This window comes from Leptodactylus fuscus, chromosome 6 (assembly GCF_031893055.1).
Source record: "Leptodactylus fuscus isolate aLepFus1 chromosome 6, aLepFus1.hap2, whole genome shotgun sequence".
NCBI classification, from domain to species: Eukaryota; Metazoa; Chordata; class Amphibia; order Anura; family Leptodactylidae; genus Leptodactylus; species Leptodactylus fuscus.
Window position 1 is genome coordinate 141,734,412 of NC_134270.1, and position 16,312 is coordinate 141,750,723.

Consider the following 16,312-nt stretch of genomic DNA (forward strand, 5'->3'; position numbering starts at 1 on the left):
AAGTTATTTTTAATAACATTCCCCCCTAAATAAAGGTTATCCCTAGCTATCCCTGCCTGTACAGCTATCCCTGTCTCATAGTCACAAAGTTCACATTCTCATATGACCCGGATTTGAAATCCACTATTCGTCTAAAATGGAGGTCACCTGATTTCGGCAGCCAATGACTTTTTCCAATTTTTTTCAATGCCCCCAGTGTCGTAGTTCCTGTCCCACCTCCCCTGCGCTGTTATTGGTGCAAAAAAGGCGCCAGGGAAGGTGGGAGGGGAATCGAATTTTGGCGCACTTTACCACGTGGTGTTCGATTCGATTCGAACATGGCGAACACCCTGATATCCGATCGAACATGTGTTCGATAGAACACTGTTCGCTCATCTCTACTTTCTATATTTAGCCCCTCCATCGGGCCTTATTGTGCATTTCATTGCTCGGTGGTTATGTTCAGCAAGCTGTCTTTCTGTTTGCTGTAGCCGACACCTGAAATCTTATATGTGACATTTCAATTACCGCTGCCTTCTACAGGACGCACCGCACATCTATTAGCAGTTATCTTAGCACTGCCATACCTGACCATGGGCCAGCTGCCTGCTAAAATGGCATTAAATCGGAATTTGCAGGATGCTGGGTGAAAACTGGCAGATAATAACTACATACAAAATGAGCCCTTTCTGGGAGTGAGTTCTGTACCTGCATTCTGGGGAAGGTTTCATGTATTTGGGAGATTTATCATTCCCCTAGGCCAGTGGGATGTGTACTCTAGTACCGTGTACAGGGTGCAGTCTTATGGGGTACACGCTGTGTCCCAGTGCTCTGGAAGTGATAGATAAAGTGACTGCTCGGGTCTGGGGCTCTTGGGGTGCTAGTGTCGCCCAAACCACCCACCATCTTCTAATACTGAGGCACAAAGGGGCAACAGGGTGGCTCAGTGGTTAGCACTGCAGCCTGGCAGCGCTGGAGTCCTGGGTTCGAATCCCGCCAGGAACAACATCTGCAAGGAGTGTGTATGTTCTCCCAGTGTTTGCGTGGATTTCCTCCCATTCTACAAAGTCATACTGATAGGAAAACAGGGCTCAGAAGCTGTAGGGTCAAGGGAACAAGTCTCCTCTGAATAGACAGATAAGATCAATGGCGTGAAAAGCTGGTTGAAAGCTAAAAGACCCTTAAAACTAAACAAATAGTATGTGCCTGCCCTATAATGGATTGAGATCTGTCACATTATTGTGGATACACAGTAAGAACTTTTTCAAGGGGGGTACTTGGCTTGAAGAGATTGAGAAACACGGCCCTATGCCACTAGAAGTCACAAACCAGGGTGTCAACTTTTATTTTTCCCTGCCCTTGACACTTTTGGAAAGGAGCCGTGTTGAGGGGTTTTTGTGGGCGAGGGAAACAACCCCATGAGCTCTATCATTACTCATGTCAGTTTTCGGGTGTAAATGACGAGTGTAAATCATCATCATCTTTGTTGTGGTAGAATTTCATTATATGATCCCAAACAGGGATCTCATCCTATTGTCTGTGAGCTTTCAGTACTGAAGTACCCCTTGGAGATGGGGGCAGCATGTGTATGAAGTCTCTCAGAGCGACCCCACAGTCATCCCTTTATTTATAGTATCAGGCTTTACAATATACAAGTTCCATCCAATGGGATTGATACTTTGTCCAATCAGAATTGTGATACCATATGCGGCATGTATACATTAGCTACATTATATACATAGACAAAAGCACTATGGCTCACATTTCACTATGAGCAGCAATAGACAACAGAAATAGCTGGCAGAGGATTGATCGCAACATATGCAGAGCGAGGGGAACGGAGCAAACTGTTCAGCATAGTAAAATGAATGTGTTTAACCCCTTTATACTCCATACTCCTCAGACTACCTCATCAGCGCTGTCTAGATTACTGGAGGACCCACCTAATTTATGACAAGGCCTGTGTGATAAGTAGATATCCACCATCCTTACACCTTGAAGTATTGGCCGGAAAAAACAAAGCTAGCGGTCTACATAGACCTCTATTGTGAGGGGGCAGATTTCGAGGTGGAATCGGCGTCAGAATCCGCCCCCTCTTGCTCCATGTGAACGAGCCCTTAGGGTCCATTCAGAGTTTTTTGGCGAGGATTTTCGCACTGAAAATCCACGTGGACAAAAAGCCACCCATTGAAGTCAATGGGAGGCTTTTTTTTCAGCACTGAATCTGACGCGGATTCCACACCAAATTCAGCACCATTTTCCTCTGTGTGAATGCACCCTAAGATGTCCTTTAGTCTTAAATGGTTTTCCCCAAAAGACATTTACTGGAACAAGCCAGACTTTTTCTGAAGGCCAGTGTAGGAGCTGACCATAAACCTGTGAGATATGGGAATTTCTGGCTTAGGACCACTACGCTCACATTAAGGAGGTACTGAGCATTCAGGTTGTCTACTGTCAAGTGAACTGCTGTAGCTGAGCCTTACTATAACTGAGCAACTATTGTTGAAGAGCCACAAATTGATATTTCATTCTGATGACCTATCCAATGCAGTACATAAAGATTGTTCGTATACTGCTCCCCTCTGCTAATTCCTCAACTGGCTTTGGCTTTAGGAAAAAAAAAAAAACACAATTCCAATCCAGGCTACTGACATAGAAAGACTATGTGTACAGAGCAGCTCACACTCCTTCATGTATAATGAATTGAATATTCCACCAACCACTTGTAAATTGGACTTTATGACAGTCTGGGAGAGATCTTTAGACCACAAGGAATTTGGCCAAATGGCAAGACTGTTGTACTGTCATTAAGAAAAGTAGCTGCCAGTATGAGTACTACACAGGACTTGTATGATTCCAGCTAAACTACCTCACACATATCCTACGATCTCCCCAAGGATGTTAGACTAATGCTGAACCCCCTTCATATTCGGTGGACTTGCCGGTGCACATAGATAGTTTGTAACCTCGATTAAAACATAGGCTACTTTTTATCCTGGTATAGGACATGGCTTCACAACTGTTATGAATTTATGTTCACTTACTATATTACACTGCTCTTGGCAGCAGATTATCTCAGCCAGGTCTGTTATTTCTCTGTGTAAACACTCACTAACCCTCAGTGAATGGTGTACACTCATTTGAATATTATCTGAATCTGCTCCAGGCAGTGCAGACAAACTGACATGGGAAAACACCTTTATTCCAAATTGGCAGTTTGCCAATTTTAAACATGCCTGGAAAAAGAAAATCTAATTTGTCACAAACAAGGAGAGCTATGAAAGTAGTCAGAAGTCACAGAGTTCTCCTCAAGCGGAGCTGAGGGGGATCATCGGCACCAACAACACGCTCATTATATGCCGTGCCAGCGAGCTACTGAGATGCCGGAACAATTACAGGCACGGTGCGAAGAACAACTTCAGTAGCAGGCCAACTTGAGAGCTGTTGAAACGCCGGAGCAGGCAGATCATCAACGCCAATAACACACTCATTATATGGCGTCCCAGCGAGCTGCTGAGATGCCGCAACAATCACGGGCACAGTGCGAGGAATGAGTTCAGCTTGAGCGTTACCAAAACGCCGGAGCATACGGATCATCAATGCCAACATCACACTCATTATATGGTTTCCCTGCGAGCTGTCAGAACAATCACGGGCACAGCGCGAAGAACGAATTCAACGACAGGCCAGCTTGAGAGCTGCCGAAACACCAGAGCATGCGGATCATCAACACCAACAACACACTCATTATATGGCTTTCCAGCGAGCTTGCTGAGATGCCGGAACAATCCCAGGCACAGCGCGAAGAATGCGTTCAGCGACAGACCAGCTTGACAGCTGTCGAAACGCCGGAGCAGGTGGATCATCAACAATAACAACATGCTTATTATATGGCATCCCAGCGAGCTGCTGAGTTGCCAGAACAATCACAGGCACAGTGCGTGGAACAAGTAGGCAGGCCAGCTTGAGAGCTGCCAAAACGCCAGAGCAGGCAAACCATTGACGGCAGCAATTTGCTGAATATAGGCGGATCATCGATGCCAACAACCTGTAGACGAAGTCGCGGGCAGAGGCTAGTCTGTAATAACTGCACATCTTCTGTTGCCCTATGCACTCTTATTTTCCGGTGGTCTCTTTGCTTTGCACCCATTGTTATCTTGTTCGCTGCTGTATTGTATACCTGATATGCTTTTTCATTCAATAAATACAGTACCTAAACTAAGAAAAAAACAAAAAACAAAACACTTTTTTTTTGCAATGTGTGGCCCTTGTCACAATAAAGGGTAAATGCAGGAGAGGGCTGATATGGAATAGCAGCATGACCATTGTATAACTGGTATTTCATGTCGAATAGATAGAGAGCTAATATATTAGCATGGAAGGAATCAGCAGAATATAACATGAGCCACACTTATAATAAATGGATCGAAAAAGTCAAAACAAGATCAACAGCAGCGCCATCTTCTGGTAGAGAGGAAAAGCGTGCAGCATAACGAATCACGCTTCAAGTGTTAAGAAGGGGGCAGGGGGCGACCTACAAAATTTTAAACATGAGACATGACGCAAGTTGTGGAAAAATGGGTCACATCGTTTGTGTCTACGAGAAGAAAAATTATGCTAATCTGAAGCAATGTATATGACAGCGTACAGTAGAAAGTACTTAGAGGATAAAAGAGAAATGTGAATTAAAAGACAAGAAAGCGCTTCTGTGTATAAACAGCGCAGAGCGGGATACGGCTAATGAGCAATTACATAAGAAGATGTCTTACCCGCTGCAGTCTGACAATGGCCCGCCGTCTATATACTAACCACAAGCTAGAGCTGCTGTCATTCTATAGGCACAACTGAGCGAACAGGACATATAGAAATGCAAGAACAAGTGTATGAAGGAAAAAACAGCGCCACACCTCTGCATGGCTGGTTACTGCTACTGCAGCTCTGCCTCATTTACTGGATTGTAGATGAGCCACAATACCATGCATAGCCAGTGCACAGGAATGGCGCTGTTTAGTGAAAGAGAGAAAGCTTTTTATCCCTAATTGCCTTCATCCCTTTTCAGGGGACTGTATGTCATATAAAAAAAACTATGAAATAAATGTGTGAAATCACAGCTTTTAGCTGCTACATCACTATAGGTTTTTCTGCAGATAGATAGAAAGATACGATAGATAAATGACAGGGAGGGAGATAGACAGAGAGACAGAGATAGATAGATAAATAGATAGATAAATTGAGATAGATAGATAGATAGATAGATAGAGAGATAGATAGAGACAGAGATAAATAGATAGAGAGAGATAGATAAATAGAGAGATAGATAGAGAGATAGAGAGATAGATAGATAGATAGATAGATAGATAGAGATAGATAAATAGAGAGAGAGATAGATAGATAGATAGATAGATAGATAGATAGATAGATAGATAGATAGATATCAGTAGGAACCTGACACCAGTCAGAGTAAGGCCTCGTTCACATCTGTGTTGGTATTTCATCCGGGAAAAGCCACATGGGGACCCTCCAAATGGAATTCCGAACGCAACTGCAAGCGCTGTGCAGTAAAAGCACACGGATCCCCATAGACTATAATGGGGTCCGTGTGCTTGCCGTCAGATCTCCGCAGGGATCATACGGACAGGAAAGTACTTCACAATCTACTTTCCTGTCCGTATGATTCGTGCGGCCAGCACATGGACCCCATTATAGTCTATGGGGTCTGTGTGCTTTTACTGCTCAGCGCTTGCAATTGCGTTTGTTCGGATCCACATGGGGACCGTTCGGAGGGTCCCCATGTGGATTTCCCCGGATGGAATACCAACACAGATGTGAACGAAGGGTAAGAGCAATGGGGCAGATTTATGAAAGCTTGAAGACTGGCATTCAGTCTTTATAACCCCTAAGTCAGCAGCCAGTGCACCTTATTTATAAAGCAGTGCACCATCTGCCGGATCTCAGGTCAAGTGTCAAGAATGGCGACGTTGCCTAAAATCATATCCATAATTAAATGTGTGGACAGACACATTAGAAATCCGATGACTGTGATGTGGCTGTCCGAATGATGATGGGATCATCTGTACAAACAATCCCACCATCCACATTAACAAGTAGTTTGTCCAATCAGTCTCAGCCAGGAAACTTGGTGTGTGTGGCCTGAACGGTATGCAGGGAGATGGACTCCTATCACTTTACGGGTAGCCTGCACTGCATCGGCATCCAGCCGCGCACTCTGTTCCGGATTAGGTCCAATGAATGGGCCTAGTCCGGAGGAGGGAGTGTCTTCAGGCCGAAACGTGAGGTGACTCTGCCTAAAGAATGAACATCTCGCTTCTTTTTTCCGGAAGAAACGGCTCCTGGAAAAAAGACCTGCGCGTCTTCTATTGATTTCAATGGGAGCCGTCTGTTTGGTCAGGGTTTTGAGGCAGATAGGGCCTCAAAATCCTAACCAAAAAACTCTGTGTGAACTTACCCTAAAGCTGCCCATACACTTCAGATAATGTTGGGCCTCGGCCTTCCAGAGGGAACACGGCCCTGTGAATATTCCATGACATGGGGGCAATAGGACTTGGAATGCTTACCAGGGCAGGTATGGAGATCCTTCAATATGCAATATATATACAATATAACACCAATAAACCTCTCACGACTGGTAACGGAAATAAAAGAAGAATTCTGTCCGTGCTTACCCTATGGGTTTATTAAACTCCAAATTCTGAGATTAAGAGCCATCAGTATCAGGTTTCCAGAGTCTCCGATCGGATTTGCAGGGAGAATAATGTGTCTTTTCATTGTGGCTGGATTAAAGGTGCCGCACGTAGTTGCTAGTAAGTGAGCATGGAGCAGATGGTGCGGTATCAGCCACCCTTGTGAATCCTGCAGCATTATGGCTTTAGTAATAATGCTTTTATTGCTAGAGAGCAATGCAGCTTGTTCCTAGGACCGGCTGACATCCCGTGACCCATACTTTATGTCACTGCTAAAAATAGAAAAGGAAACGGTTAGTGGAAATTGGATTCCTAAAAGGTAGGTTATGAAGAATGTATGCCGGTGGCTTGTATAATTAATAGAGTGCGGAGCGGCGAGGTGTCATTTCTTTTGTGCCACCATTTACAGTATCCCGATTCCTTATTCTACACCTGAGCAGTGTGTGATGTGTCAGCCGTCCTTATTACTTTACAGGAACACAGCGGAGCACCCCAGGGGCGCGTACTGATGGATTACAGCCATGTGGATCCTATCACCAAAGCCTTGTAGAGAACCGCAGCGCACACATAATACATGAAAGGGGCTGACGCTTGTCATACACGTTACATGGATGTATCAGACAAACCTGACAACTATCTATGGCTGGGACCACACCCGCACTAGCTCAATGTATGTGGGGTATTGCTCTTAAAGGGATCACCTCTCCCAAACAAATTCATCTGTCACCACCATGTTACAGAGAACATTACAATGATAAACATACATTTTTATACATGTCACTTTTGTAAACTTATGTAAATGAGGCAGTGGGTGCACTGGGGGCGGGCCTTCAGGGAGCACTACTCTTGCTGCTCAAGTATGATAGGGGATGTTAGAAAAATGGAAGGATCAACTGTAACCGCACCCTGTGGCACAAACAGGAGAAGGTAGGGGTCTGAATGGCAAGAGCAGTGGTCCCAGAGCAGAAGGCCCGCCCCAGTGCACCATACATACATACAAGGGTATGTGGTCTATCACTAATGTGTAATATGCTTTTGATAGTTGAATATGGTTGGGGGAAGTGATAGATGCCCTTTAAAGGGGTTATCCAGGACCTTTGCTAAACTCAGTTTCCCCAGGTTCTACAATATGTTGGACAAACTTCTGTCTTCCAGACTGGTGTTCTGTTCATGGAGTCGGAGCCAAATGCATTAAAAAGCGGTGAGCAATGAAACCTTGTGGACGCCATAAACTATAATGGGGTCCATGTGTTTTCTGCACGCTGTTCGCACGAATCAAGTTGGAGGCAAACGTACTGCTTGGGGGCCCCCCAAATGCAATACCGAAAGCAGATTTGAACCAGGCCTAAGGCAGGAGTAAAGACTTTTCAGAATTAGCCATCTTGTGTGTACATAAGGAGTAACACTATTTCTAGTCTATGACTTGTATCCTGCATTTATCACCTGTTTTCTCCTCTCCCATACAGAGCATGTACAGAGAGGAGGAGATCCTGCTCCCCTAACTCACTGCAGCACAAACTCCGGAATAGCATAGAGGACATTGTACTGAGCAGTATAGCTAGGAATCGTACACAGTAAAACACATATTATTTGCTCTTCCTCTTCCATGTACATGACTACTCAGACTTAACAGAATTCACTACACCATAGGAAGTTATTATGCAATGAGCTCCCAAAAAGCCAGATCTATCTATAGCTTTATGTCAGTTCAGTGCTTTAGTGATTTGGCCGGTCAGGGGCTCACGGCACCGTAACAGACTGAGACGCAGTGACGTCCATTCACACAGCTGGGTTCAGTCCAGGTTGTACAGCTCACACACGCACTGTGTTTTTCCAGACAGAACTCAGTTAAGTGAATTTAGCTTTGGCTTTTTATGTGCAATCACTGTAACCAGACCCTTAAGGCCCTATTAGACGGATATTCAGGGCTATTATCAGTAATAAGAAACGCTTACAGATGTTGTTCCTGGCGGGATTCAAACCCAGGACTCCAGTGCTGCAAAGCTGGTTAGCACTGCAGCCTTGCAGCGCTGGAGTCCTGGGTTCGAATCCCGCCAGGAACAACATCTGCAAGGAGTTTGTATGTTCTCCCTGTGTTTGCTTGGATTTCCTGTCATTCTACAAAGACATGCTGATAGGAAAACAATGTACATTGTGATCCCTATATGGGGCTCACAATCTACATAAAAAATAAAAAAAAGAGAAATGCTCACTGCCAATAATATCCCTGCCTAACACTGCTGCCGATCAGCTGACCAATGATTGAAGGCCTGTTGGCTTAAAGATTGTTCAGATGACGCTTCTTTAAAGGGGTTGTTCCATAAAAAGGATCCTATCTATACTGCTAATGTGGATTAATGGACTTTTCCTAAATACATTGCTTCAGCAAAACTGCTTTGTTTGTCCACTATCTTAATTTATTCACTTCATTGTTGACACTGCATTTCTATGACCCTTGGGATTATCTGCTCAAATGTCAAGTGATGTAGCTGCCTGCTCTCAGGGAGGAGGGAGGGGGGTGCTAAGTGCACGGGAGCGAGCCTGTGTCTGTAGCTGTTCCTGTGTCTGCACCACACGTGACCTAGCTTCCTGCTCTCAGATAAAGGAGGGGGGAAATGAGTGCTGCTTTCTTGTATAAAACAGGCTAAATCCTAGTGGGCTAAAGGAACTGGTCCCTTAGCCCACTAGGATTTAGCCGACTCTATATAGGACAAGCTAAATCGAAGTGTTATAGGATGACATCACAGGCCCTTCAGTCGTCCCATAGGATCACGCTATGTGGTGGGCGGAGCTGCATGCTAATTTGGGGGCGGAGCTAAACTGGAGGTAGTCAGCCAGTATCGCTTTGCATATGAAACCCCGCCCACCAATTGACGTCGAAAACCAGGAAGAAAGAAATCTTTGCAGCAGCAAAGACTGGTGAGCAAGGGACATGGGAATACCCCTTTAAGGTACAAGAACCATCTCATGTGCTGTAAAATATACCTTGCATTGAATACAATTGATAGAAAGAAAGTGAACAATGCAGGGATAAAGTGCTCCAGGCATACGCAGATTTATTTATTTACATGGTAGCTGCCATATTGTTTGTTCTTGTCAATTAAGATTTTAAAAAAAATGCATCCATATAATAGCAGAGAAGTGTGACAATAAATTATTCATACAATAGACTTGTATATGACATACCATACTGTAAGGGAGCTGGAGCCATACAGTGCCTGTAAACCTCTTACACCACGTGATAGTTACATATCAGCTCTGTTCATTATACATAACGTGACCAGAATTCAGAACATGAAACCATATCTTCAGGATACAAAGGGTTGACAACGTAGGGGGTACATATTACATGAGCAGATTCTCACTCAGTGTATACGGACGTTCCTGTGCTTTTTACAAAGAATACATAACTGATACATAAAACGCATCAATTCAATCATCCAATGGTACTGACCCGAAATACACTATTGTGAACCTGGCCTAACGTATAATGCACCCACACGTTATTGAAGATATGACAAGAGGATATATTGTGGTGACGGATGAGGTACACGGTACATAATATTATATTCCTTCTATTCCTTATGGTAAAAATATCAAATACAGTTATAGGACTGAAGCACGGTAAAATAGATGCCAAGAGCGCTACACCAAGAAAGACTGGTGGAGGAGGGAAGGAATAAAGCAGAGGGGATGTAGCCATGTATAAGCCAGCAAGAAGGTATACTGTGGTGACTGAGGAGTGATGGAGAGATGTAGAGATCTAGCCCTTCTTTACAATGTTGGTATAATGCCACAGTTACTACAATTCTCCTATTCATACCCTAGTACTGCTCCATATGGACCCACTCATAGCATGGACAACAACATACCCTAGTACTGCTCCATATGGACCCACTCATAGCATGGACAACAACATACCCTAGTACTGCTCCATATGGACCCACTTATAGCAAGGACAACAACATACCCTAGTACTGCTCCATATGGACCCACTTATAGCAAGGACAATAACATACCCTAGTACTGCTCCATATGGACCCACTCATAGCATGGACAATAACATACCCTAGTACTGCTCCATATGGACCCACTCATAGCATGGACAACAACATACCCTAGTACTGCTCCATATGGACCCACTCATAGCATGGACAATAACATACCCTAGTACTGCTCCATATGGACCCACTCATAGCATGGACAACAACATACCCTAGTACTGCTCCATATGGACCCACTTATAGCAAGGACAATAACATACCCTAGTACTGCTCCATATGGACCCACTCATAGCATGGACAACAACATACCCTAGTACTGCTCCATATGGACCCACTTATAGCAAGGACAACAACATACCCTAGTACTGCTCCATATGGACCCACTTATAGCAAGGACAACAACATACCCTAGTACTGCTCCATATGGACCCACTTATAGCAAGGACAATAACATACCCTAGTACTGCTCCATATGGACCCACTCATAGCATGGACAACAACATACCCTAGTACTGCTCCATATGGACCCACTCATAGCATGGACAACAACATACCCTAGTACTGCTCCATATGGACCCACTTATAGCATGGACAACAACATACCCTAGTACTGCTCCATATGGACCCACTTATAGCAAGGACAACAACCTACCCTAGTACTGCTCCATATGGACCCACTCATAGCATGGACAATAACATACCCTAGTACTGCTCCATATGGACCCACTTATAGCAAGGACAATAACATACCCTAGTACTGCTCCATATGGACCCACTCATAGCATGGACAATAACATACCCTAGTACTGCTCCATATGGACCCACTTATAGCAAGGACAACAACATACCCTAGTACTGCTCCATATGGACCCACTTATAGCAAGGACAACAACATACCCTAGTACTGCTCCATATGGACCCACTTATAGCAAGGACAATAACATACCCTAGTACTGCTCCATATGGACTCATAGCATGGACAAGAACATACCCTAGTACTGCTCCATATGGGCCCACTCATAGCATGGACAACAACATACCCTAGTACTGCTCCATATGGACCCACTTATAGCAAGGACAATAACATACCCCAGTACTGCTCCATATGGACCCACTCATAGCATGGACAATAACATACCCTAGTACTGCTCCATATGGACCCACTCATAGCATGGACAATAACATACCCTAGTACTGTTCCATATGGACCCACTCATAGCATGGACAATAACATACCCTAGTACTGCTCCATATGGACCCACTTATAGCAAGGACAATAACATACCCTAGTACTGCTCCATATGGACCCACTCATAGCATGGACAATAACATACCCTAGTACTGCTCCATATGGACCCACTTATAGCAAGGACAACAACATACCCTAGTACTGCTCCATATGGACCCACTTATAGCAAGGACAACAACATACCCTAGTACTGCTCCATATGGACCCACTTATAGCAAGGACAATAACATACCCTAGTACTGCTCCATATGGACTCATAGCATGGACAAGAACATACCCTAGTACTGCTCCATATGGGCCCACTCATAGCATGGACAACAACATACCCTAGTACTGCTCCATATGGACCCACTTATAGCAAGGACAATAACATACCCCAGTACTGCTCCATATGGACCCACTCATAGCATGGACAATAACATACCCTAGTACTGCTCCATATGGACCCACTCATAGCATGGACAATAACATACCCTAGTACTGTTCCATATGGACCCACTCATAGCATGGACAATAACATACCCTAGTACTGCTCCATATGGACTCATAGCATGGACAATAACATACCCTAGTACTGCTCCATATGGACCCACTCATAGCATGGACAACAACATACCCTAGTACTGCTCCATATGGACCCACTTATAGCAAGGACAATAACATACCCTAGTACTGCTCCATATGGACCCACTCATAGCATGGACAACAACATACCCTAGTACTGCTCCATATGGACCCACTCATAGCATGGACAACAACATACCCTAGTACTGCTCCATATGGACCCACTCATAGCATGGACAACAACATACCCTAGTACTGCTCCATATGGACCCACTTATAGCAAGGACAATAACATACCCTAGTACTGCTCCATATGGACCCACTCATAGCATGGACAACAACATACCCTAGTACTGCTCCATATGGACCCACTTATAGCAAGGACAACAACATACCCTAGTACTGCTCCATATGGACCCACTTATAGCAAGGACAATAACATACCCTAGTACTGCTCCATATGGACTCATAGCATGGACAAGAACATACCCTAGTACTGCTCCATATGGGCCCACTCATAGCATGGACAACAACATACCCTAGTACTGCTCCATATGGACCCACTCATAGCATGGACAATAACATACCCTAGTACTGCTCCATATGGACCCACTCATAGCATGGACAATAGCATACCCTAGTACTGCTCCATATGGACCCACTTATAGCAAGGACAATAACATACCCCAGTACTGCTCCATATGGACCCACTCATAGCATGGACAATAACCTACCCTAGTACTGCTCCATATGGACCCACTCATAGCATGGACAATAACATACCCTAGTACTGCTCCATATGGACCCACTCATAGCATGGACAACAACATACCCCAGTACTGCTCCATATGGACCCACTTATAGCAAGGACAATAACATACCCTAGTACTGCTCCATATGGACCCACTCATAGCATGGACAATAACATACCCTAGTACTGCTCCATATGGACCCACTCATAGCATGGACAACAACATACCCCAGTACTGCTCCATATGGACCCACTTATAGCAAGGACAATAACATACCCTAGTACTGCTCCATATGGACCCACTCATAGCATGGACAATAACCTACCCTAGTACTGCTCCATATGGACCCACTCATAGCATGGACAACAACATACCCTAGTACTGCTCCATATGGACCCACTCATAGCATGGACAACAACATACCCTAGTACTGCTCCATATGGACCCACTCATAGCATGGACAATAACATATCCTAGTACTGCTCCATATGGACCCATTCATAGCATGTAATAGATCATACAACAGCCCATCTCCTGCTTCTTCCTGCATAGGTCACAGAACATGCCTGCAACACTCTCCCATATAAGTCAATGGGAAAGATTTTTTAAGGCTAAGGCCCACATGTTGCGGAAACGCAGCTTATTTTGTTGCAAATTTTGTTGCGGTTTTCTGAGCCAAAGCCAGGAGTGGTTACAAAAGGAATCAGAAATATATAGAAAACTCTTATACTTCTACCTTCTGATTAATCTAGTCCTGGCTTTGGTTCAAAAAACTGCAACAAAAAAAGCTGCGTTTCCGCAATGTGGGGCGCCTCAGCCTAAAGGGAGTTTTCAGGCTTTAAAATCAATGACCTATCCTTAGGCCTGGGGTCAGACATCCAGGCACACAAATGAAGAAGTGCCCTGGATCTTCATCTGATGGATAAGGTCATGAATTAATAAGCACCAGAAAACCCCTTTATCACCTTGCCACATTGCTGCCATAAACCTCAGGTTTGCAACTTTCTGTAACAAAAACATTACAACTGGGGTTTTTTACTCTGGCCTTGTCACTTTCCATAAACGGGGCACGGTGAGGGTGTACTGGGAGCGGGGCCGATGGCAGAAAACTGGTGTAGATGGTGCCTGATATCTACGCCAGCTATGAGCAAACCTAAATTTTGGCACAGAGGTTACACCTGATTTATGAAGAGATGCGCCCCTCGTCACCAAGCAGCAACACCCTCCATAGAGGCATATTCAACATTGATCTCCTCTACCGAGTCATCTCCATTGTACAGGTTCCTATGGTGCATGTAGCTACTGTAAAGCATGTCCCTGAATGCTGTAAACAACAGCTCGGGCAAGATGGCAGCCCCCATAAATCTTATGCAGAGAACAGATATGAAAAATAAATGTGTCAGTATCAGGTTAACAAATATATAGTTTATACATTTCCTATAATGGTATCAGTGCAAACGTGTTGATCACAGGGCAGGGATCATTTTGTCTACGTCTTTGAGTTATCGTTAAAGGGTTCGGCGAAATGTGCGGTCACCAAATCTATTAAGAAAAACGCTTCATTACTGGAACAAACACAAAAGTGTAAACATAATAGAAAATAGAAGAGCTCAGCAGACAGAAAGCAGACAAATCAAAGGGAACAGCAGGTGCTTGTCACAAATGCAGGGGAATGCCACAGCCGGCCCATATGCTGACATTTAAGCGTAATGTAATACTTGTTACAGCAAAATGATCACTGAAGAGGATTAGAAGAGTAAAATGTTCTCCGCTGCCGCAGCATTTTGGGAGATGATAGGCCTCACCGATGCTCCTACGTGTGTGCGGTTTTGCAGGAGCGTCGTTTATTTAGGCGTACGTTTTGTTTTTTTTAGTTAATACTCAGAGACGAGAATCAAAAATAGACCTTTTTACTGTTTGATAAAAGTAATAAAATGGTTAGACATTAAATTAATGACAAGGAATAATTAGCACGACGTGCACCAATCACAATACCGGGGAAAAAAATAATGCACATACACACGTAATGCAAGGGAAGAGTAAAACATGCCAATCCCTAACAACACCGAGAGCAGATACAGAGCTATATACATGGGGAAGCTACATACATCTCCTTAAGTGTCTATATCCACAGAGTCAGACATACAAGCAGTGCACCACACACACAACTTCACACATCGGAGTGATTTCCTCTCTCCGGCGCTTCCACATAGGACAACGTGGCCTCCCCATGGCAGAGGATTGATAGCAGGTATATAAAACAGACACATGGTATCACCCTCTACCTAATATCCATCAGCCTGGGGTAACGTGTCTGCGTCCTACAGAAGGGTACAAGGAGACCAACGCCGTGCCCACTGTAACCGATAGAGTCTCCTCGTCAGCTGTACAGTACAAAGACTAAGGGAGACCAGAATAATGTCCTAGTGAATGGAGATATACAATCTGCCCTAAGGACTAGGACATGTATTGCCCACAGAAATGGGAATGTCAGTCTTCCGTCTAGGTTTCTAATTATTCATACTGTCCTTGCTGGTGCCCTCCTCTCTCGTGGGCTCTTTCTCAGAGGACCCAGTGGAGGAATTGGAAAACCTTCCCGAGTGTTTATAGGCCGTACACAGCTCCTGAACACGCTCCGGGGTAGGTCCCCACTTCTGAAAGCCGCCTTCGTTTTGTAGAAACAGTACGGCGGTATTGTGTACTGCCTTGTAATACAGTTCATCTCTGTGACAAGAAGAAACAGGAAAAAAAAAAATCAGTATTAGTGAAATGTAGCAACAAAATTCTGCAAATCTGGTGGAGTGGAAGAAGAAAAAAAACTATAGATAGGCAAAATCAAAATCAAGAGTAACAGGGAGCAGGAAAGCACAACTATGTTTTAAGGGATCTTGGTCATATATTGGTACATCCACAAGATATACCATAAATATCCAAACTCCCCATCTCATGAATAGGTCATACATATACCTGAAATGGGAAAACAACTTTAAAGAGTTAAAGGGGTTTTGCCACGAAAAGTATTTCCCCTTAATGGGACACCTGATCGGGGGGGTCTGACCGCCG

The 16,312-nt window shown here is 44.3% G+C and overlaps 1 protein-coding gene across 1 annotated transcript in view; it reads right to left on the reverse strand.

Annotated features, from left to right (window-relative positions):
- Positions 1–13,578: 13,578 nt before the first annotated feature.
- Positions 13,579–16,312, reverse strand: part of PCIF1 (phosphorylated CTD interacting factor 1) — a 37,383-nt gene continuing 34,649 nt past the window's right edge. Inside the window, exon 16 of the mRNA XM_075277358.1 lies at positions 13,579–15,973. Within this exon, the coding sequence (XP_075133459.1) occupies positions 15,760–15,973 (214 nt within the window). The 3' untranslated portion in view covers positions 13,579–15,759. The remainder of the gene's footprint in view (positions 15,974–16,312) is intronic.